This window comes from Hypanus sabinus, chromosome 7, assembly GCF_030144855.1.
Source record: "Hypanus sabinus isolate sHypSab1 chromosome 7, sHypSab1.hap1, whole genome shotgun sequence".
In the NCBI taxonomy this organism is placed as follows: domain Eukaryota; kingdom Metazoa; phylum Chordata; class Chondrichthyes; order Myliobatiformes; family Dasyatidae; genus Hypanus; species Hypanus sabinus.
In genome coordinates, this window is record NC_082712.1 from 132446086 (window position 1) to 132471356 (window position 25271).

General features: G+C 39.9%; 1 protein-coding gene across 2 annotated transcripts in view; it reads left to right on the forward strand.

Annotated features, from left to right (window-relative positions):
• The window catches only part of dagla (diacylglycerol lipase, alpha), a 370588-nt gene that overhangs the window by 316484 nt on the left and 28833 nt on the right, over positions 1-25271 (forward strand). For both annotated transcript variants that reach the window (XM_059975669.1, XM_059975670.1), the window contains 6 exons: positions 2172-2314; positions 6209-6277; positions 8001-8073; positions 9162-9355; positions 18263-18392; positions 23813-23967. In XM_059975669.1, the coding sequence (XP_059831652.1) occupies positions 2172-2314; positions 6209-6277; positions 8001-8073; positions 9162-9355; positions 18263-18392; positions 23813-23967 (764 nt within the window). The remainder of the gene's footprint in view (positions 1-2171; positions 2315-6208; positions 6278-8000; positions 8074-9161; positions 9356-18262; positions 18393-23812; positions 23968-25271) is intronic.

Below are 25271 nucleotides of genomic sequence, written 5' to 3' on the forward strand. Positions count from 1 at the left end.
TTGAAATTTCAAACAATGATCTGTCAACTGTAGTGACTGGGCTAGTGGAATGTGAAGACCAGGGAAAGTCTAATCACAAGCAAAAGAAAATCTGCAAATGCTGGAAATCCAAGCAACACACACAAAATGCTGGAGGAACTCAGCAGGCCTGGCAGCACCTATGGAAAACAGATACTATGGGTCCCGGCCTGAAACATCGACTATATTCTTTTCCATAGATTAGTGATTACCAACCTTTTGAAGCCCAAGGTTCCCTACCTTGGCCTTAGTGAAAGGCAAGATCAACTCCAAATCGATTTGTTACATGCATGCGCACCGCGGCAAAAAAGACCGGAAGTAAGATCCCGCGACCCAGAAGTAGAAATAATGTATGAACACCAGGGGTCACCATCCTTTTTTTGCACCATGGACCAGTTTAATATTGACAATATTCTTGTGGACTGGCCGACGGTGGGGGTAAACACGACAGGAATACAGCGATACTCGAAGCAGGTTCCTTATGTCCAGTCTATTACGCAATTTAGTTTACGTGGCTCTCAGCACTTAACTGCTGACCCACTTGCTCACATTTTTAATGCTGGAAAAAAACTCAGCGGGTTTGTATTTAAGTGCAGGGCGCTTGGACTCAGGGTACCGAAGCAGTTTTGAGGGCTTCATTGCCTCATTAGACAGCCTTGGCCAGGTGCATCTGTTCCCGTACCGGGGCTGCGGCCGTCACAGTCCGGAGGGAGCGACCGACCGAGTGAGGAGTGTGACAGGACGCACCCGCCCCCCTTTGTAGGATCTATCGGCTGACAGAAGTTTGTTCCAGTAGATCGCAGCGCAGTAGCTGCTCTGCTACTTACAGAACCCTGAGCCCGAATTGGGTTGTCTGCGAATATTTTAGCACCGAGTTCCCCACTAATATTTGGTGTGCTAAACAGGTTTAGAGGCGGCGCCCATCTGTCCGCGCTTTGGCACTTCTCGCCGGCCGCACAAAACGGCCGGTTACCTGTGGGCAACCAGTGATCCCTGACGTGCTTGGTTAATGCCCTCGCGTGGATTCAAGTTCAACAGTGGGCATGACAGGGAATGAGGAAAGGTGCAGCTGACTCATATCATTTCCTTGCATCCTATCGTTTCCTCAAAGGTGGTTGGGGACCAGTGTGTGGTGGGGGAGCTACACGCATGTGCACTGGGCAGAAAGAACGGAACTAAAACTGTGCAACCCGGAAGCAATCTCTCAACAGTATTTGTGTATTTATTTTTCATTTATTTTTGGGATCTACTGGGAAAGTCTCAAAGATCGACCAGTCGATCGCGATTGATGGGTTGGCGACCACTTCCATAGATGCTGCTGGGCCTGTTGAGTTCCTCCAACGTCTTGTGTGTGTTACCAGAGGTAGTCTATCCTTTTTCTGACCTAGAGGAAAAAGGGTGAATGCAGGGGCTTGGGAAATAGATGTGATAAATGATCCAGTGACCCACTTGGTCTTTCCTAGGTAAAACGTTTTCTTCCTTTTTTGCTTCTTTCAGGAAGACAGGGACATGCCCTACCTAACCTGTGGTTGAGCCTTCCACTTTGTGGTTCTCTCCTTCCCTATCCTTTAGTTGAAGTTCTTTTGTCTATGATCTTGCCCTGTAACTACTCTCATTTACTCACTGACCAGCTAACGTTGTTTTACACCAGTTTTACCCAATCAAAGAATTCTTCTCCCACACCATCCCTGCAGCTTTACAATTGTCTTTTGTATCCTCTTCAATTTTGGCAGAGTCTTTGACTTGAAATGTTGATTGCTTCTCTTCCCACATTACAGCCCGATTTCCAGCACTTTCTGTTTTTATTTCAGAAACATTGGGAAATGCTAGCATTTACCAATTTAAATGAAGTATCTTCCATACATGTTGAGGTTTCAAGATTTACTTAAAGATGCAGAGAAGCTAATTTCTAGCTGTGTTCCATTACAGGATCAAAGGCATGGTTTTAATGCTTACTGAATTCTTTTTAAAAATTCCTTACAGTTATTCCATCTGTTGTTAAAATAGATGATTGTCAGTGAATCGCAATTCTATAAAAGGCAATTCAAATTAAGTTCATAATTAAATTAAAAGAAAAGGTTTATCATTTTCATACCCACAGGTGCGAATAAAGACAAAGAAAACCTATTTTTCCAACCTTTTGTTGCCAACAGGGAAAAGGGACCAAACATTATGGATTAGTAGTGGTTGGACATTCTTTAGGAGCTGGAACGGCAGCTATTCTTTCCTTCCTGCTCAGACCACAGTATCCTACTCTACAATGTTATGCTTACTCTCCACCTGGGGGTCTTCTTAGGTAAGTCAAGTTGCAACACACCAACTGTTGGATGATCTCTATGGAGGGAAATGGGCAGTCATCATTTTCACAGATTTCCAGCATCAGCAGTGTTTCTTGTGTCTTCATTCAAACATATTATTGTGTTGCACATCATAGAAACTGTGCCAAGAATAGTAACCATTTAGATATATCTCTGTGCAAACCATTACATTTTGAATAAGCAGTATTGTTTACAAAATAATTTTAGTTTTAAAGGAGCACATTACTGTGGGCAGCACATCACTGTTAAGGACTCATAACCATCACAGTGGTGCAGCAAGCAGACCCAGTATCTCATAGCTCCAGTGATCCAGGTTCAATCCTGATCTCTGGTGCTGTCTGCATGGAGTTTGTAGATACCCCATGTGACCAGATGGGGTTCCTTCAGGTTCTCTGATTTCTTTTTATTCCCCAAGATCTGCTGACTAATCAGTTATTTGCCATTGCAAATTATTGCTGGTGTGTCGTAGAATCTGTGGAGGGTTGATGGGGAAAATAAAATGGATTACTATCAATGAGAGCTTGATGGTTGACCAGACATGGAAACAAGATCCTGTTTCCATGCTGTATAATTCCATTACTCAATTGCTTATCCTCAAAAATTATTATCTTTGAGCATCAGTATTAGGAACACACGCAAAATGCTGGAAGGACTCGGCAGGTCAGGCAGCATCTATGGAAGAAGTAAACTTCTGACGTTTCAGGCCGAGACCCTTCATCAGGACCAGAAAAAAAAGATGAGGAGTCAGAGCAAGAAGGTGGGGAGAGGGGAGGAAGAAGTACAAGGTGGCAGGTGATAGGTGAAACCAGGAGGGGTGAAGTAAAGAGCTGGGAAGTTGATTAGTGAAAGAGATAAAGGGCTGGAGATGGGAATTTGATAGGAGAGGGTAGAAGACCATGGAAGAAAGGGGAGGGAGGGGAGCACCAGGAAGAGGTGATGGGTAGGTAAAGAGATAAAGTGAGAGCAGGGAATGGGAATGGAGGTGGGGGTGGTGGCAGCATTACCGGACATTTGAGAAATCTATGTTCATGCCATCAAGTTGGAGGCTACCCAGACAGAATATAAGGTGGTGTTCTTTCAAACTGAGCATGGTCTTATTGAGGCAGTAGAGGAGGCCATGCACTGACATATGGAAATGGGAAGTAGAATTGGAATTGGTGGCCACCGGGCGATCCCTCTTTTTCTTGTGGATGGAGTATAGGTGTTCAGCGAAGCAGTCTCCCAATCAACATTGGGTCTCACCAATATACAGGAGGCTGTACCGGGAGCGCTGGATACAGCAGATGACTCTTAACAGGCTCACAGGTTAGGTGTCGCCTCACCTGGAAGAACTGTTTGGGGCTCTGAGTGGTAGTAAGGAAGGAGATATAGAACAAGGTGTGGCACTTATCTGCTTGCAAGGATAAGTACCAGGAGGGAGATCGGTGGGGAAAGATGAATAGAGAAGGGAATCGTGTATTGAGCGATCTTACAGAAAGCAGAAAGTGGGGGGGGGGGTGGGGGGGTAGATGTGCTTGGTGGGATCACATTGAAGATGGTGGAGGTTACGGTGAATTATGTGCTGGATGCTGAGGCTAGTAGCGTGGTATGTGAGGACAAGAAGAACCCTATTCCTTGTGGGGTTGTATGAGGATGGATTGAGGGCAGATGTGCATGAAATATAAGAGATGTGGGTGAGGACAGTGTTGATGGCAGAGGAAAGACAGCCCTTTAGCCCTGTTTTTGAAGAAGGAGGATATTTCATTAGTTCTAGAGTGAAGAGCCTCATCCTGAGAGCAGGTGCGATGGAGACTGAGGCACTGAGAGAAGGGGGTGGCATATTTACAAGTAACAGGGTGGGTAGTCCAGGTGACTGTGAGAATCAGTGGGTTCATAAAAAAAAAATCAGCAGATAAGATGTTTCCAGAGATAAAGACAGATCGCGAAAGGGGAGGGAGTTGTTGCAGGTAAATTTGAGAGCAGGGTGGAAGTTGGAGGCAAAGTTGATGAAGTTGACAAGCTCAGCATGGGTGCAGGAAACGGCACCAATGCAGTCGTTGATGTAGTGTAGGAAAAGTTGGGGAATGATACCAGTGGGGGCTTGGAACATAGACTATTCCACATAGCCAACAAAAAAGCAGGCCTAGCTGCAACCCATGTGAGTGCCATGGTTACACCTTTTATTTGAAGTAAGTATGAGAAGCTGAAGAAGAAATTATTGATAGTGAGGACCAGTTCTGCTAGTTGGAGGAGAGTGCTGGTGGAATGAAAAAGGTTTGGTTTGTTATCTAATCTGAAGTGTGGAGCTTTAAGGGCCTCCTGATGGGAGATGGAGATGTATAGGGACTGGACATCCATGGTAAAAATGAGATGATTGGGGCCAGGGAACTTGAAGTCATTGAAAAGATCCAGAGCACGTGAAGTGTCATGGATGTAAGAATGAAAGGACTTGGCCAGGGCTGATAAAATGGTCGAGGTTCCAGAAAAAAGCAGAGAGCTTTTAGGCTCTCCTGATTGGGGAGGGGATGGATTCTAGAAATAAGCGGCGGGCTTTAAAACCCTCCTGACGGAGGATGGAATTAGGAAATTTGCTATATAAAACACACTGTTTTTATCTGGCTTTTTTCTTAAATTAATCACCAGCATCACCAATCAGGCCAGTATTCATCATCTATTCCTAACTGTCAGAAGATGGTGAACTACCACAGGCTTTGTGATGGAGCTGTCCTCACATTGATGTTAGATATAAATCTGAGCATTGTAAATTACTGTGTCCCAGTTCTGTGACTTCCACTTTCTGATGTTTTGCATACCTTTTCAGATATTGGATTTGGAATTTGTTTATTATTATTATGAACTGAGCTACAGTAAGAAACTTAGTTTTGTAAGTCGTTCATGCAGATCTTTTCAAAACTTACATAAGTACACTGAGGATGTACAAAAGAAAAGCAATAACAAAATGTAGAATGTGATGCTACAGTTACGGAGAGCCAATAAGGTGCAAAGGCCATGACAAAATAAATTGTGAGGTCAGGAATCTATTCTTAACCTACAAGAGGTCTATTCAAGAGTCTTATGCCAGTGGGATACAAAGTGTCCTTGATCCTGGTGGTGAATGATTTCAAGGTTTTGTATCTTCTGCCCATTTGACAAGGTTCAAAGAGATTATGCCACCAGCTTATGCCACCAGCTTTTCCAAGGCAATGTAAAGTATAGGCATATATGATTTGGAGGCTAGTTTTCATGATGACTGAGCTATAACTCTCGAATTTCTTGCAATCTTGAGCATAGCAGCTGCCATACCAAGCTGTGATGGATGTTTTCTATGAACCATCTATGAAAATTGGAGAGGATCAACGGGGACATGCCGATTCTACTTCTAAGGAAGTAGAGATGTTGGTGTGCTTTCTTGCCCATAGTGTCTATGTGGTTGTACCTGGACAAAATGTTAGTGAAGTTTACATTACAAAATGTCTTCAATTCATCTACATTCTAATCTATTAATCCTGCTAGAGGAGGTGGATATTGGATGAAGACAATATTGAGGTTTGAAATAATTTCTCAAGGTCAAATTGTTACCTGGTGCACGCAGTCCAAATCTGCTAATAAAGAATATTTACTGGAGTAAGATATATAAAGGTTGTTGGTGTCAATGGAATCATATACTATGAGAAATAGTTATATTCTAAACTAGAAGAAAGAAAGAAAATATCCATATAGTTCTACATTAAAATGTAGAAAATGTATGTTTTAGGTCTGCATTTGGATTTTATATCATGACTTTTTGTTGTTCTGAACATTCTATATCTTTTTCATCATGATTTTGGTAATTTTATATAAAGGTTATTCAATTTAAAGGTTCCTTCTAATATCCCAATAATCTAATCCTTTAGTTGTGACGCAATGGAATATTCCAAGGAGTTTGTGACATCTGTTATCTTGGGAAAGGATCTGGTGCCAAGGCAAGTTGATAAATCCTCTAACTTGGCTAACTGATGAACCAATTTCAGTGTATTTGTATTTCTTCATTATTTGCTGTCTTAATATTCTGCCAAAATTTAATCGACTAAAAATATTTGAAGGACTTGGTTTACAGGACCAGCTAATATTCAATCATTTTTGATTTGTTTTACAATTTGTCTTTTTAACAATGCTCTGTATATGTTGCACTTGGAGTAATTATTTACCTAGTTACCTTTAAGAGATTTTGATTAAAACTCAGTCAAAATTAGAAAGTCTGCAGTGTCAATTAAAGAATTATGGTGCTTTCTGGGACATCTGAGTAACTAGATCAGGAGTGGTGCTACATATAAAAATAACTTGTGTTATTTTCCAAATGTAAATGTAAATCAAAATGCAGAATACACAAAAAGTTACAAGGCATTTGGTCACATATATTTATATTTCCCAACATTCATGCAAGTATTCAAATTCATGTTGGAGGATTTAGGCCAATGGAATCAAAAGTACTAATTTAATTATGATTGTACCATTCTCCAATTCCTCTTATGATTTAATGCAGTGAAACATTATTATAGATTTTAATTGATCGCATTTCATTATTGTGCATTTGGCTTACAGTTCACAGATCTACAGATAATATTCTATATGCTATTAGCTACTGAACGTAGAACATTTTAGCCTTCAGCCCACAGTGCTGTGGCAAACTAATTAAATTAGTAGTCGAATGTCCAACTAAACCAATCCCTTCTGCCTGTAAAATATCCATTTCTCTCTCTTTTCTGCACATTCCTGCATATTAACTAAGAGGCTCTTGAATGCTTCTATCATATTTGCCTCCAACACTAGCCCAGGCAGTGTATTCCAGGCAGCCACCATTCTGTGTAATAAAATAAACTTCCCAGCACATTATCTTGAACTTACCCCCTTTCACTTTACCTCTTTTGCCCTCTGGTATTGGACATTTCAACTCTGTGAATAAGATGCTGCCTGTCCATCTGTGCCTCTCATATTCTTATAAACCTTTCAGATTTTCCTTCAGCTCTACTGCTGCACATGGAACAACTATAATTTGTACATCTGCTTCTGAGAGCACACCTTCAAAAACTCCAGGCAGCATCCTGGTAAACCTCTTTCGCACCCTCTCCAAAGCCTCAATATCCTTCCTATAATGGAGCATACGGAACTGTATCCAGTATTACAGATGCAGCCTAACTACTGTTTTACAAAGCAGCAATACAACCTCCTGACACTTGAACTCAGTTCCTCGACTAATAAAGGCAAATATGCCATTCACCTTCTTTACCACTCTATCAACCTGTGTACCCATTTTCAAGGAGCTATAGATTTGGACCCAAGATCCCTCTGATCATCAACACTGATAAGCATCTTGTCATTGATGATTCCTTTACATTTGATCCTCCAAAATGCAACATTTAACATTTGACCTGAAGTAAACTCCATCTGCTATTTCTTCACCCATATCTGCATCTGATCTATATCCCGCTGTATCCTTTGCCTGCCTTCCCTGCTATCCGTAACACCACCAATCTTCTGCAAACTTACTAACCCACCCATCTACATTTTCTTGTTGGTCCAATCCCTGTAGAATAGCACTAGTCACAGACCACAAGCCAGAATAAGTACCATCAGCTACTACTACCTGTCGTCTATCTTTTATTGTGGTTCATGAAGCAAGTTTCTAACAGTTATTTGTCCCAACAGGCTTGGACTTTCTCAATTGGAAGTCTTTCGTAGACACCTACTTGATGTTCTGCAAAAGAGCACAAAACCCAAGGTATTTTTTAAAATTCTACTTGCTTCCATCTAAGTGTAATTTTTAATTTCTCAATTGTCATAACATTCAGTGTTTAAGACACTTACTCTTTTGGAAATTCACTTTGCTCATTTTGCAATCTATATGTAAAGAAGATCACTCCTTTCTTTATTTAGCTCTGTTTATTCTAGAAGTACTAGTTTGTATCTATTTTTGTTGTCTTATTGAATTCTAATTTTGTTTAATTCCCCGTAATGTAAAATGAAGTTTGTGAATCAATCCATATTGCAATAAAGCATTCTTCAGGCAGTGATTATAATGTTAAATGTGTGGATGCCATGCCTTAGAACAGGGAGCTGCAAAGAGATGTAGGGGGACAAAGAAGACACATGCAAATTGGTGTAAGCATTTTGTTATTAATACTTAAAATAATAGGGAGTCTAAGGAAGTTCACTAAAATTATAACAATAGGTCAGTAGAACTTTGTGTGGGTTAAGATGCTGGAAGTACTGATGGGTGTATGCTGAGGTTTTGGAAGGTCACTATGGAGATGATTATTTGAAGTATCGTAGGAAGAATTTAGTAATTATAGATAATAGTAAGATAACATACTAATAATGAAGGAAAATTCTGCATTGCACCAAATGTGTCCAGATTGGAACTGGCAAAAAATTGTGGTGAGGTGGCAGAGGTTATATGGATCCTCACTTTTTATTCAGTGACAACCAGCTGATGTGCAGGCTATGTTTTCAGTTTTGAGGTTGAAATATATAAAAGTTGTTTTCATTGTGCCAATTTCCATTCTTATGACTTATTACAAAAGCATGCTGTATATCGTAAAAGCATTGTATGAGAAAAGTCACTGTCATTACCTAAAGACCTAAACCAGACTCACAGCAGGATAAAGATATGGAAAAGGCAAGATTGAGATAGAGGTAAAATTAAGAAGCCCCAATAACTAATGTTTGCACATTTTATAAAATTTTGCACAAAAAATTGAGAGCTACAAAAAAAATAAGTTTAAGATGAGAATTCTGCATATGGTTGTCCTGTGTGGCTGATTCCTATGATGACTCTATAGTCACTGTCTTTTTAATGTCTTCCTGTAGTGGAGAATTATCATGGGTGGCACCAAATGTATTCCTAAATCAGAACTGCCAGAGGATGAAGAATTAGCTAACGTTCAGAGTAACAGACAATGGGCCTATCCCAGTGACCTTACTATTGCACTTTCTGCCAGTGTCCCACTCTATCCCCCAGGCCGGATTATTCATGTGGTACACAACCATCCAGATGAAAAGTGGTAAGTGTACATAAAATGCATATGTTGCATGGCTTACTTTTAAAATACTACTTGGAATTTCTGACTAAAGTGCTATTGCAAGAAATTACTTTGAAAATTCATCTATGATGTTATTTATTGCTTCATGTTATATATTTTATTTTAGTTAACTAAATTATTTTCCCATACTACTTTCTATCTCTGCATCACCAGTCTATGTTCACTTTGGACAACAAAATTTGTCAGCAAACAATTATAGTTCAGGATTTCTTTTTCTTCCTGCCTTCAGTGGGGACGCTTCTACTCTCCAAGTTGACAATATTTTTTCTTATTACTTCTGACTATGATGAAGGGATATTGAGTTGTGCATTAAGTTTACATAGGCAGGAGCTCAGGCGGAGGCAGATGGTGAGATTCATTTGTTGTGTTGGGAAGAGGGTAAAACTAAGTAATGCAAGTGGAAGCAAACAGCTGGAAAGAGACATATCTCTGGCAATTGCATTTCATTGTGGGAAAATGTGAAGACATCCACAGCGTCTTCATGAAAGATAAATGAGAATTTAAAAAAAAATTAACAACAAAATTAATCTGAATCTACAAACCATTAACACTCTTAGACAGGCAGGAAATTTCCTCAGGATGTCTGGTATGTTGAGGGAGAAAATGTTGCTTTTGACTTATAGAAGTGCCATCTAAAGTATTGCAATTCATTTCGAACATTACCCTTTAGAAAAAAAATATAAATTGGCCTTGGATGAAACTGGAGATTAGAGTGTTAAAATACAGAAAAAAGAAGTTGAATTAACTTGGTCTGTATTCCTGCAGGATATTAAGCATATTCTATTAAATGTTTTCGATAGAATGGTGCATAGAAGTTACTTCTGCTGAGTAAATCAAGAATAATTTTTAAAAAAACATGCATTTAATTTATAAAGTTAGACTCTTCAAGAAAATCACAACAAAGAATCACATTTCCGCTCAAAAGATAGGAATTTGTGAGCACTAGGATAACTTGAAATTTTAAAATTGCAAGAAACAAACTTTTTTTCCCTGCAAGAGTAGAACCATAGAACATTACAGCACAGAAACAGGCTTTTTGGCCCTCCTTGGCTGTGCCGAACCATTTTTCTGCCTAGTCCCACTGACCTGCACTTGGGCCATATCCCTCCAAACCCCTCTCATCCATATACCTATCCAAGTTTTTCTTAAATGTCAAAAGTGAGCCTGCATTCACCACATCATCTGGCAGCTCATTCCACACTCCCACCACTCTCTGCGTGAAGAAGCCCCCCCACCAATGTTCCCTTTAAACTTTTCCCCCTTCACCTTTAACCCATGACCTCAGGTTTTTTTCTCCCCTTGCCTCAGTGGAAAAAGCCTGCTTGCATTCACTCTATCTATACCCATCGTAATTTTATACACCTCTATCAAATCTCCCCTCGTTCTCCTATGCTCCAGGGAATAAAGTCCTAACCTATTCAACCTTTCTCTGTAACTCAGTTTCTTAAGTCCCGGCAACATCCTTGTAAACCTTCTCTGCACTCTTTCAACCTTATTAATATCCTTCCTGTAATTAGGTGACCAAAACTGCACACAACACTCCAAATTTGGGCTCACCAATGTCTTGTACAACCTCACTAAACATTCCAACTCTTATACTCAGTACTTTGATTTATAAAGGCCAATGTACCAAAAGCTCTCTTTACGACCCTATCTACTTGTGACACCACTTTTAGGGAATTATGTATCTGTACTCCCAGATCCCTCTGTTCTACCGCACTCCTCAGTGTCCTACCATTTACCTTGTTTGTTCTACCTTGATTTGACCTTCCGAAGTGCAATACCTCACAGTTGTCCGTTGATGGTAATTGAAAAAAGCTGGAAACATGATGCAGGTTAAATAATCCTTGACAGAGAAGGGCAAACGATTGAATTGCCTTTACATGTCCTGCTTCTAACGCCCTGAAATTCTCTTGTCCACTGGTTGCAGAAAGCTCTCTATCATCACCTAGTTGCATAAATTGGGACTTGCTGACTAGATTTTGTAATCTGTTAGGATGGGAGAGGATTTTTTCATTTTAGAAAAATCTGAATATGAGATAATAACATTGGACCAAAAGAAGCTGAATATATAAGGATAGCTACAAATTTCCTTAACTAATATGATTGGAACAATATGAAATTAACTGTTAACTGAGAATGAGAAGCAATTCAATTTAATGAATTGAATATGATGGCAATTGCAAAAAGAAGGATTTAAAAAATGGACTAAGGGAGAGTGAAAAGAGGCGATAAAAATTAAAGCCTGAAGGAATGAAGCTTCAGACCTTATAATTAACTTCAAGTGCCAGTGGTGGTAGCTCACAGTACTTGACCATTCAGTTAAATGATTACTGGGATTAATATAGAGTGAGTTTAATAGCAGATTGAAATATTCATGGGTTTCAAGCCAGGTATAGGTATTGATATAACCGATGTATCGGTGACAAGCTCTTCAGGGATGATGTTTGGGCAAGTCTACTCTGATGATATTTATACCCCTGTATTTCATCCCTCCTGATTGGTTTCCGCTCTTCCACCTGGTTTACAAATGAATTCCAGTGCTTACTTCGAGCAAGACCTTCGTCGTTGTTAAAATTCTTTTCCCCTAGCTTTTATTTCAATGGCTTCCTTCATCAGGCGGTCCCAAGAGCCAGCCCTTGGCGTGATACAGAAGATTTTAGAGAGAGACAGAGAACAAAGTATAATTTTTGCAAACATAAAACGAGCAAAATACATTCTCAATAGGGTTCAATAGGTACATTTAATGTCAGAACATGTATAAAATATGCACCCTGAAATTCTTTTTCTTCGCAAATGTCCACAAAAACAGAGGAGTGCCCCAAAGAATGAATGACAGTTAAACGTTAGAATCCCAAAGCCTCCCCCTCCCATGCACAAGCAACAGCAAGGCAACAAACCATCCACCCAGTTAGCAAAAAAGCATTGGTGCCCTCCACTGAGCACTCAAGGATGAAGCAAAACATCAATAAAGACACAGACTTGCAGTACCCCAAAGACTGCTCATTCACCCACCTAGTAATTTGACATACCACAGGCTCTCTCTCTTTCCCTAACAAGGGAAAAAGAGGTGTCCCCATTTCACAGCGGGAGGGGAGACATAACAAACACCTCACTGATTTACAATGTTAAAAGTCTGTTGTGTTGCTCTTCCTGAGCTCTATGCCCAGAGAGTCGGCCCCAGGGCTCAGGTTTTTGAACACACAGCCCACGGCGCTAACTTGCTGCTCCTGATTTTCCCTGTTCTCCCGTGACACCTCAGTCAGGGGCACTGGCCTTGAATCAGCCCATCTCCAGAGCCACAAAATTCTGGCACCCTGAAGGTGAGATAGTCTTCCAGGCTGCATCCTTGGGATATCAAAAAGCAGCTGGTCGTGAGGCTCTGAGAGCAGGTCCCATTCCAACAAAGAACTGAAGTCAGAGTGTAACTCCAAGTCATGGTCTTCAAAAGAGCCTTGAAAAGGAAAAAAAAAGAGAGATCAAAGATAGAAATAGAGCTGTTTCTGCAGATGCAAGCAAAGGAGTCATCGTTTAGTGCCATCTTGATTTTGCTTTGCTCTCCGACATCAAGTTAGAGTTGTAGAGTTATGCAAACGGGAAACAGCTCTTCGGTCCAACTCAATACTGACAATATTGCCTTCCTGAGCTAACCCCATTTGCCTGTATTTGGCCTGTATCTTTCCAAACCTTTCCTAACGACTTACCTGTTATGTTTGTGATACTGAGAAACCAAGTAGCCATGAATAACATGCACAAGAGATGGAAAGGTGAGGAACAAATCTGTTGCTCTTTATTTTAATTAGTAAGTTATCTACCCAGAATGCCCTCTCACATTCAGTATGTGACACACACAGAAGCTTGACAGCAACCCATAAGGTATAAGGTCAAAGTATATACGAATACATAACAGTGCCTGTTTAAATGTCTTTTAAATATTGTAACTATTTAAAAGTGGTGCCTCCACCACTTCTTCTGCAGCTTATTCCATACACCCACCACCATCCAAAAACCAGTCACCCAAAAACCTTGCCTTTCAGGTCCGCTTTGAATATTTCCTCAATCACCTTAAATCTGTGTCCTGTACTCCACTACCCCAGGGGAAATATTGTAGTTATTTCCTGTATTGATGTCTTGTGATTTTATAAATTCTATAAGGTCATCCCTCAACCTCCTACACTCCAGAAAAGAAAGCCCCAACTTAATCAGCTTCTTTTAATTCAAGCCCTCTGGTTCTGATGATACCCTTATGAATCTTTACTGCACCTATTCCAGCTTAATGATACCCTTCGAATAACTGGACAACCAGAACAGCACACAGTTCTCCAGATGTGGTCTCATCAACATCTTGTATTGTGACTTCTTAACCCTTGTAGTCAATGCTTGACCAGTGATGTCTACCTGTGTCACTTCTTTCAGGAAACTATATACCGCGAGCTCTCTTTGTCCTACAACATTCTCCAGGACCCAGGCATCTATTGTGAAAGTCCTGCCCTGGTTTAACTTTCAAAAAAAAGTAAATTTAAAATGTAAAAAAGAGTTAAATTCCCTATGCTATTCCTTGACTCACTTTCCTAGATGATCTAGATCATATTGTAATATTAGATAACCACTGTACCACCAACTTGGGTATCACATGCAAGCACACCAACTATGTAATCTACATTTGCATTCAAATCATTAATGTAGATAGCAAATTTCACAGGATCCTTAGAGAGAGGTGACATGGGATCGGAAGATGTAGAAACCTTGTGTTTAGAGTTAAGAAACTGCAACGATAAAAAGACCCTGATAGGAGTTATAGATAGGTCCCCGAAACCCAGGATATTAGATCTAAATTACAACGGGAGATAGAAATGGCATGTCAAAAAGGTAATGTTACAATAGTCATGTGGACTTTCAGTATACAGGTAGATTTGGATAATTAGGTTGGTGATGAATCTCAAGAGAGGGAATTTGTAGAATGCCTACAAGATAGCTTTTTGAAGCAGTTTATGGTTGAGCCCTCTAAGGGAAAGGCAATTCTGCATTGGGTGTTGTGTAATGAACCATAATTGATCAGAGAGATTAAGATAAAGGAACCCTTAGGAGTTAGTGGGCATAAAATGATAGAACTTACCGTGCAGTTTAAGGAGAAGCTAAAGTCAGATGTAACAGTATTATAGTGGAATAAAGGGAATTACAGAGGTGTGAGAGAATTGCTGACCAGAGTTGATTGGAAGAGGACACCATCAGGGAGGATGACAGAAGAACAATATCTGGTGTTTCTGGGAACAAATCATGGCTTGTCCTTGAAGCTTTTTTTTTAAATAAAGGAACAGCATTAATCACTTCCCAGTCTTCTGCTACCTCACCCATGGCTAATAATGAAATAACTCTGCCAGTGCCCTAGTCATTTTATCTTTGACTTCCCACAATTTCCTAGGTACAGTTGATAAAGCCTTTGGAATCTATTCATTTTTTTTGTTTTGAGATTGCCTGTGTTTTGAAACTGTCAGCCCCTCCTCTTTTGTTACATAGATATGTTTTAACACATCACTATTTTCTGAATTGTATAGCTTCCATACCTTCTCATAAGAAGTACAGATGAGAAGCATTCATTTAAGACCTTACAGATGCATGGCTTCACACATATTGATCCTTAAGAGGACCTATTGTTTTCCTAGTTATCCATTTGCTCTTAATATATTTAGTCTCTTAAAATTCTCCTTTACTTTACCTGCCAAAGCTGTCTTGTATGCTTTTGTTGCCTGCCTGATACCCATCTTAACTGTATTCCTAAATCTCAAGGGATTTATTTGATTTCAACTGCTTATACCTGATACTTGCATATGTGCTGCCTCCTCTTTCCTGACCAGAGCCTTAATATACCTCAAAGACCTAGGTTCCCTAATCATGCCAGCCTCTCCCAGTCAGCTTTACTTGCCTAATATCATCCATATTAGTCTTGCCCCAATTTAGGACTTTAATTTCGGACCAGTTCTATCTTTTTCCATAAATTCAAGTTCATTATCATTCAACAGTAGACATGTACAGTACTGTGCAAAAGTCCAAGGTGTGTGTGTGTCTCTCACACATACACACGCGTGCGCACGCACTGTGCTGTATAACTGCCAAATGAGACAACGTTCTTCCTGATCAAGGTGCATAAAAGAGTATATATAACTCACATTTAAAGTAATATTACCACAAATAATAAGGTGCATATATGATACGTTTAAAAAATAAATAGTGTAACACTACTGACACTTCATATATGATGATACCTGTCTATTGTCAGGGAGATCAGTAGTCTTACAGCAGGGGGAAGAAACTGTTTCTCATCCTAATAGTTCTTGTCCTAATGTCCTAACCTCTCCTGCTTGATGGTAGGGGACCAAAGAGGTTGTTGGATGGATGAGAGGCATCACTGCTTTTTGGGGTCAGTATGCGCAGTGCTCCTGATAAGTATCTCTAATATATCGAAGAGAGACCCTAATGATTCTGTCAGCAGTCCTCTCAATCCTTTGTAGGGACTTGCAATCAGATGCCTTGCAATTTTTGTACCATTCGATGATGCTATTGGTCAGGACACTCTTGATGGTGCTCCTGTAAAATTAGAATGGGGCGGGGGAGAGAGAAAGTCTCATTCACCTCAGTCTCCTCAGGAAGTGGAGACGCTACTGTGCTTTATTGACCAAAGAGGTGGTGTTGAGGAACCAGGTAAAATTTTCTGTTATGTGCACTCATAAGAACTTGGTGCTCCTAACTCTCTCCACAGAGGAGTTGTGTACGTGCAGTGAGGAGTAGTCAGGCAGGAAGAGATCTTCCTAACGTCCGCAATGACCTTTTTGGTCATGTCCATGTTGAGTCTGAAGTTCAGGTCATTCAACTGTACTCATGTACACAGCTAAACGAATCAGCATTTCTCTGGGACCAAGGTGCAAAACTCAGTACATATATTATTTCATGTGCTGTATGTTATATAACACAATAATATTAACAGATAATTACAAGATGACAAAATGCATTTGTGTCATATAATTAAATACACCACAATATAATACAACCGACATTGTCATGTTGGCCCCCATCTGTTCAAGAATCTCTTTGACCTCCTATCGTCAGGCTGGAGGTACAGTAGCATAAGTCCGAGAACTGCTAGGATGAGAAACAGCTTCTTGCCCAAAGCCGTATGACTACTGAACTCCCTTCCACATGAAGCACCAGTAGCATTATACAGTTTACTTTTTAACTTGTATCATATACAATATGCACCTTATTATTTACTAATTTATTTGCGGTAATATTACTTTCTGTTATGTGTGTGAATTAACTCTGGATTGGGGATTGCCAAATGTTACATGGATTTTCTGGTGTAGTCTGTTTTGTCATATGCTTTTATGATATTCTGGGGGAACGTTGTCTCATTTTTTTAACTGCATTGCATTTGTGGTTTCTAAATGACAATAAACTGAATCTGAATCTGAATTGTATGTACCGTGTTGTGCACTTTGGTCCAGAGGAACATTATGACAATAAACTTTAACTTGAAAAATAGTGCATAGTGGGTGGTGGCAAGTTGTTTTAAAGTCTCACAGCTTGAGGGGAAGGTTGTTACCCAGCCTAGCAGTGTGGCACCTTTGACGTGATTTTCCCAGCTCCATTGACTAGCACTAACTCAACTGCACTGCCAAGCATGAGTTATATTTTAGTTAAACTTGACTTCCGTTGTGAAACTTCTTTTGCATTTGCACAAAAGCAATTAAAAGTTTTCATACAACTTCGACTGCAAACTAGCTTAATTTTCCAGTCTCAGATGTGAGAACAGCATTTTTTAAAATTTGAGTTCAGGTATCAAGGAGCTAGGTTTCACAACAAAACTCAATGAACTTTGAAAAGAGCATCAGTAAAACTAAACCTTTCAAATTATGGGGATTGTATGGCAGCTTGTTTTTTTTTTACTTGTGGCTTAATTTATGTATTTATTTAATAAGTAAATATTTTTACTGTATTCAGTTTTTTTGCTATATTATCATGTATTGCATTGTACTGCTGCTGCAATGTTAACAAAATTTCAATGTATGCCAGTGATATTAAACCTGATTCTGATTCATGAGGAGGGAAAGACTGAGAAAGGTGAATTTGCAGAGAAGAATGAGCTGTTTTCAGGCACCTTGCATAATTTAATTAGTTCATAGTTGCTTTTGTCATTAGCAAAGCAATAATAGTTAGGAAGTTATTGAAAGAAAAGTTGAAAATTGAGCAGCCACATCATTATTTACTAGATTTTCTGAAAAAACATAAATAATATGGCATAGCATCAAGTATCTCTTTAAAATGGTGAATGGTGGAGTGAGGCAAGGTAGATTTGTAAATCACTAGGATCAGAGGATGGGGTACTATACAGTATTCATAACAGAGCTTCATGTTATGAATATATGTTTTTACTACAAATGCACCCACCAGCAGCTATAGAATAATGAGGGTCAAATAACTTGGTGCTGATCATTGATCAAAACTATACAGCACCATGTCAGGAAATTTTTTCAAATTATATAGGATAGTCATTATGTTTATTATTTTTATTAGATAGTGGTAGATCATTCCCACGAGTCCAAAAGCAATGTTTTACATAGGATAAAAATTAGAAATTAAAAAATGGAAAATCACTGAAATACTCAGCAGTGCAGAGAGCATTGGAGAGAAACAAAGTTATCCTTTGAGAACATAGACAGGTGCACCAACCATCTTGTACTGCCCTTATGAATTATGTAGAAAGATTGTGTAGTGTTGGAGTGGGTGGGTGGTAAGGACAGCAATATTGTGGCAGGGAGAGTCTAAGATGTTCTGATGTAATTCATTGCTTCTCACTAATGAACATTTGTTCAGTTGCTGTGGACAGGAAGAGTCAACTTATTATGCTATATGGAGTGATAACAAGACATTGGATGAAGTCATCATCTCTGCTGCCATGCTGAACGAGCACATGCCTCATATTGTCATGGATGGACTCCACAAGGTATTTGCTAATCTGATTTTACCCCAACTAGCTAAGTATAATGAGGATAATTGGAACTGGTGAGGTTTATTAATACTTAAGGTTTATTAATAATCCCAATCGTAAATCTGAATGAAGCCAATTGCGAAGATGCAAGCACTAGTTAGCTGTGCTTGATTGGGGATTTATGTGAAAAGGTGTAATGGTAAATAACCAATTGATAACATTTACTAATGATTTACAAGAAATATATTACCTTTAAGAAAATGAAACAATAGGAAATGTAATCCAGCCATGGCTATCAAAAGAAATTAAAGAAAATATTAGATCAAAGAAAAAGGCTTTTGATGATGCCAAAAAAAAACTGAGTCTTAGAATCAGGAAAATTTTGTAAATCAGAAAAGAACCAAGGCATTGATAAGAAAAGGGAAATAGAAGACAAAAGCAGTCTAGTGAGAAACTTAAGATTGTAAGAGCTTCTGAAGATAAGTTTTTAAAAAAAGATAACATGAATCCTGTAGCGGTGTGCTACACGCAGCACTAAAATAACGACACGGAGTCAGTAGACTGCAGTCAAAGATAATTTTATTCGAACTTCACAGCCTTGCTTAAAGCCTCCCTCATCCCACCCTCCCCAGGTGTGGATGCTCCAAGAGACACGTACTCACAAACCCCCGCAGGCTTTTCTCCCTTTGTTGCGGACCTTGCCTTTGTGCCTGCACGCTGGCTATTTGTGAGCCGGTTCGAATGTGCTCGGAAGTGGGTCACCACAATCCCATATTAGGAAAGCAAAGTATTTTTTTTAATGGTGAACAATTGAAAGATGCTAGGACCTGTGCATTCTTGTACATAATTTACTGAAATTTTATATGCAGATTATACAAGCAATTAGGGAGACAAACTGCAAGTTTGGTCTTTAAATTTTCAGCAGCAGGGCCAGAACCTGTAAGATGACTAGTGTTGGCTGAAGGAAAATAATACTTAGATTTGAGACTCTTTTCTAAAATGGAGCTAACAGCACTTAAACTAAGAGAGTAACCAAAAAGTGACTTCCCTCCAGCTCTACCCTGTGCTAAACTTGATGGGACAAAGTTTCATGTTTAATTTTTCTATGGATGGTAAAGTGCTGCTGTAGAAATGCTGCTGTCATGCAGCCCCAAAAAACTGGATTTGTGCTCCCCTGGTGGAGTTTGCGCACTCTTCCTCCAATCACATGTGTCACGTACCCTGTGACGGGTTAAAGAACCAGCAGAAATAGAAAACACCGTGGAGTCTGGTATTGCTATAAACTAATGTTATTTATTAGTAACTATGCAATACAGTAATATAAATGCAGATATATCAAATAGGTTGTCCTCCGAAGTCCTTTGGAAGTCACAGACTGTGACCAAAACAAAGGGGACCGTTCTTCTGTGGTGGAATTATTAACCCAGGCGAGGGTTGGACACACGAATAACTCCCCACCGTCCACACCCTTTTCACACTGAGAGATCCACTGATCAATTCTCCTGATCGATCCTCCTAAACCCATCCTTTCTGTGGGCACAACAAAGCTCATTCAGCGTCCAAAACCATGTGTCAATAGGTCTATCAGCTGACCTTCTATTTATCTCACCATGCTGAACACCAGCAGTCTATCAAACAGCTTCTTCCTTCTCTCTCTGTCTCTAAGAATACAGAAGCTGACAGTGTCCTTGTAAAAGTGTAAACATGCTTGCAGAGAAACCATAACACCATCTCCGAGCAGTCTTTGCCTTTCTCTCTCTCTCTTAATAACAAGGTCAGACAGACAGACAGACATACTTTATTGATCCCAAGGGAAATTGGGTTTCGTTACAGCTGCACCAACCAAGAATAGTGTAGAAATATAGCAATATAAAACCATAAATAATTAATGTTAGTCATGCCAAGTGGAAATAAGTCCAGGACCAGACTATTGGCTCAGGGTGTCTGACACTCCGAGGGACGAGTTGTAAAGTTTGATGGCCACAGGCAGGAATGACTTCCTATGACGTTCAGTGTTAAATCTCGGTGGAATGAGTCTCTGGCTGAATGTACTCCTGTGCCTAACCAGTACATTATGGAGTGGATGGGAGTCATTGTCCAAGATGGCATGCAACTTGGACAGTATCCTCTTTTCAGACACCACCGTCAGAGAGTCCAGTTCCACCCCAACAACATCACTGGCATTACAAATGAGTTTGTTGATTCTGTTGGTGTCTGCTGCCCTCAGCCTGCTGCCCCAGCACACAACAGCAAACATGATAGCACTGGCCACCACAGACTCGTAGAACATCCTCAGCATCATCTGGCAGATGTTAGAGGACAGTCTCCTCAGGAAGTAGAGACGGCTCTGATCTTTCTTGTAGACAGCCTCAGTGTTCTTTAACCAGTTCAGTTTATTGTCAATTTGTATCCCCAGGTATTTGTAATCCTCCACCATGCCCACACTGACCCCTTGGATGGTAACAGGGGTCACCGGTGCCTTAGCCCTCCTCAGGTCCAGCACCAGCTCCTTAGTCTTTTTCACATTAAGCTGCAGATGATTCTGCTCACACCATGTGACAAAGTTTCCCATCGTAGCCCTGTACTCAGCCTCATCTCCCTTGCTGATGCAACCAACTATGGCAGAGTCATCAGAAAACTTCTGTAGATGGCAAGACTCTGTGCAGTAGTTGAAGTCCGAGATGTAGGTGGTGAAGAGAAAGGGAGACAGGACAGTCCCCTGTGGAGCCCCAGTGCTGCTGACCACTCTGTCTGACACAGTGTTCCAAGCGCACGTACTATGGTCAGGTAATCAATAATCCATGACACCAGAGAAGCATCCACCTGCATCACTGTCAGCTTCTCACCCAGCAGAGCAGGGCGGATGATGTTGAACGCACTGGAGAAGTCAAAAAAACATGAACCTCACAGTACTCGCCGGCTTGTCCAGGTGGGTGTAGACACGGTTCAGCAAGTAGATAATGGCATCCTCAACCCCTAGTCAGGGCTGAAAGGCGAACTGGAGCGGGTCTAAGTGTGGCCTAACCATAAGCCGGAGCTGCTCGAGAACAAATCTCTCCAGGGTCTTCATGATGTGGGAGGTCAATGTCAGCAGTCTGTAGTCATTGGAGCCTCTGGGGCACAGTGTCTTTGGTACAGGAACGAGGCAGGACGTCTTCCACAGCATAGGAACCCTCTGGAGACTCGGGCTCAGGTTGAAGACATGGTGAAGTACTCCACAGCTGGGGGGCACCCTGCGGCTGACACCATCCGGGCCTGCAGCCTTGCTTGAGTGGAGACGTTTCAGCTGTCTTCTCATCTGTTCAGCTGTGAAGCCCACAGGTGTCCGGTGTTGAACAACTCCCTCTCTCTTTACAAAAACACAGTTCATAGGAGTAATTCAGGATCCCGTCACACATGGAATCCCTAGTGCTCTAGTTTTGTCTTACAACCTTGTGACATGCTGGTAAGTTGATTGGCTTCTGTAAATTACCCCTAGTGTATGGATGGGAGGAAGACTTGGGGGAGTTGATGGAGCTGTGAGATAGTAATGAGTTACAGAGAAATAGGAGTGATGTGATTGATGCAGATACTCTTGGAAGCATGTTTGATGGCCCAAGTTGCCTCCCTCAGTGTTGTATGAAATATGAAATCCAGAGATTACTCTCCACATCATGTTGAACACAAAACTTCACTCAAAGTTTTTTAAAGTAGATCTGAATTACTCTACTGAATTGGTAATTTTGTGATATTACTTCATATATCATTGCATTCTGTGACTGCAATAACTGGGTTGTAAAATGATTGCTCATTTACATGAAAGAATGCAGATATTTTAAAAACAAATATCATTTATGCCTAATCAGCCTGACATAAATTCTAATTATCCTCCTCATCACTATGTTCTTTTTGCCTTCAGAAACCAAGAGACTTTTTTTTCCAAAATAAACCATTTTCAACTCCTGGTCAAATAATGTACTAAGATCTTTAATATCTGTGTTAACAAGCAGTAGTTGTCTTGGTTTAAAGTCTCATCCAAAACACTGAAACCTATTGTTAACGCTTGCTGACAGTTTATGCTCCAGTGATTAAATGGGTTTTTAAAGCCATAAACCTGAGGCATGAGTGGGTGGTGATGTGGGAGCATGGCTGGTAACTGAATTGATACTACAAGTTAAGTTTTTTAAACTCTTTGAAATGCATGTTGATTAAGTCAAAATATTGACCCACACCTCTGAAGAACATTTCTCAAAGCATGTAAACATTCATACCCAGGACTAAAATAACTTTGTTCACATGAAACCTTTGGTTCATGTTCACTCCCTTTTTCTATCTGCATTACATTAGTCTCAGATTGGTACCAGTCTCACATTGAAGCCTTCTGTCAAATGGAATCTGTGATCATTGTGGGTGTATATGGTGAACGGAAGTCAGGAAAATTTCAAATTACACCAGCCTTTTTTTAAAGAAATAAAGGTCCTTCCTTATTGAGCAAAAGTAGGAGTGCCTGCACTGATGTATCATATCCATCTGAGCAAGTTATGACTGTGCTACAGAAAGCATTCACAGTAGGAATTCTGCAAAAGTAGTAAGGAAGTAGGCTGCAAGAAAATCCTAAGCAGCATTGCATACTAATGCACTGCATGTTCTTTAATTTTGACTTGTTATGTGGCTCTGTGGGTTAAATATGAAGCCAATGATTGTTCAATCATTTTGATAAGCACTCAAACCTTTTCTGTTATAAAAATACTTGACTGATTTTTATATCGCTACTTGAGAGAGAACTACTCATGTTACATCAAAAACTACTCGTTTCATCTAAGTGAATGTAAAAAGGTTGAAAATTTAAAGTGAAAAATTCCTCAGAAGTAGACTGCATGTGCTACTCAAAAATAATGGGTGGATCACAAACAAAGAAGTCCGCTTCCATTTTCCAGGATTGTTGAGAGCAGTTAAATTTTCTCTGTTAAAAATATAATAAAGTTTGACATTGTTCAAATTCAAGGCTCTACCTGTCATACAAACATGCACTCTTGATGTTTTCACTTCACCATATCAGTCACAAACCTTATTTTGTGCTGTCATTCATTATCATGATAAAATTGTGTTGAACTTGCCCAAAAGGCAGTTGAGATTTCCAGCCTATTAAACCAAGCTCTTAGACCTCCAATCACAAATTAATTTTCATTGAATTGTTCCAGAAGGGATGCATTTTTTTTTATAACCAGTACTCACTTTACCAATAAATACACAAAATGCTGGCAGAACTCAGCAGGCCAGACAGCATCTATGGTAGGGGGTAGTGACGACGTTTCGGGCCGAAACGTAGATCCTCCCATAGATGCTGTCAGGCCTGCTGAGTTCTGCCAGCATTTTGTGTTTTTATTTATTTCCAGCATCTGCAGATTCACTCGTGTTGCTCACTTTACCAATAGATTGTTTTCTTGTTTATCCAGGTACTAGAGAATTATAACAAGGGGAAGACTGCTTTACTTGGTGCAGCAAAGGTAATGGTCAGCCCAACAGAAGTGGATTTGAATCCTGACATGATTATGCAGCAGCAACCCCAAGCAATAGAACATGGAGATCAAAGGAGGAACAGCAGTGTAAAGTAAGAACACACTTTGGTAAATGTACTAATGAAGCCGCATTGCAAGCCTAAAGCTGGATAGAATACATGATATGAGTTTCAGTCCAAGACCTTAAGTTTGCTTTTTTTAAAGAGTTTAAAAATTAACAGAAGTTTAATAACTAAGCTGTGCTGCACAGTTTTAAAAATGGGTAAAAGAGTTCAATACTGTACTTTCTTCTGTCCAGTTGTCATTCAGGAGTCCGATTAAACTCAGAACTAACTAGGTGAGTAACATGAACGAAATCGTCAGAGTTTAAGTAAAATTTCCAGACTTGGTGAAAAATGGAATCCATCTTGTGTTAGAATATATTACTTCAATTATTGCCATTTTATTTTGGTTCCTTTTTTAAAAAAAGACAGCATCCTTCTTTAATACTCTACTCTTATCAAGAAATTAGAACCATGTGCCACCTGTATTTCACTCATAAAAAGCAATATTTAATTACTTGCATTCATTTCTGGTAGAAATCCAGTCACCAGTAAGTTAGACTGGACTCTATCATTCCTAATGCATATTTCATTATTATACATAATAACGTCAATCTCTGTGGCTCACTTAAATTAATTAACATCATGAAATAGATCAAAAGATCACTATACATTACCTTCATAAATTAACTTAGAATAAAATGAGGAGTATGTTATGCTGCAGCTAATGAACTGCAAGTGATTGAACAGGCAACTCCTCCCCACTGCAGGTTGTTACTTTATGTTTGAAGTAGCTTCCCATGGAATTTCTTTTAAGAAATTAACATACATAGTTTCTCTAAGGTTTAAGGCTTCTGTGAACTGACACATGTAGGTCACTGGTACAGAAACACAAGAGGTTCTGCCAATGCTGGAAATCTTGAGTATCACATACAAAATGCTGGAAGCAGCAAGACAGACAGAATTTATGGAGGGGATTAAATAGTTGGCATTTCAGGATAAGACCCTTCACTAGGACTGGATAGGAAAGGTACAGAAGCCAGAACCTCTTGTTTAGTGAACATAATGAGTGTTGCTGATCATGGGCTTGAGGCCATTAGAGAAGATGGAGATGAATCAACATATTGGAGGGAGATTGTAAATCTGGTTGAGTGGTGCCGCAACAATAACCACTCATTCAATATCAGCAAAATCAAAGAGCTGATTATCAGCTGTAGGAGGAAGAAGCTGGAGGTCCAGGAGCCAATCCTCATTAAGGGAACAGAGGCACAGAGGGTCAGTAGCTTTAAATTCTTTGGTGTCAATATATTAAAGGATCTGACCTGGAACTAGGGTAAAAGTATCATCATAAAGAA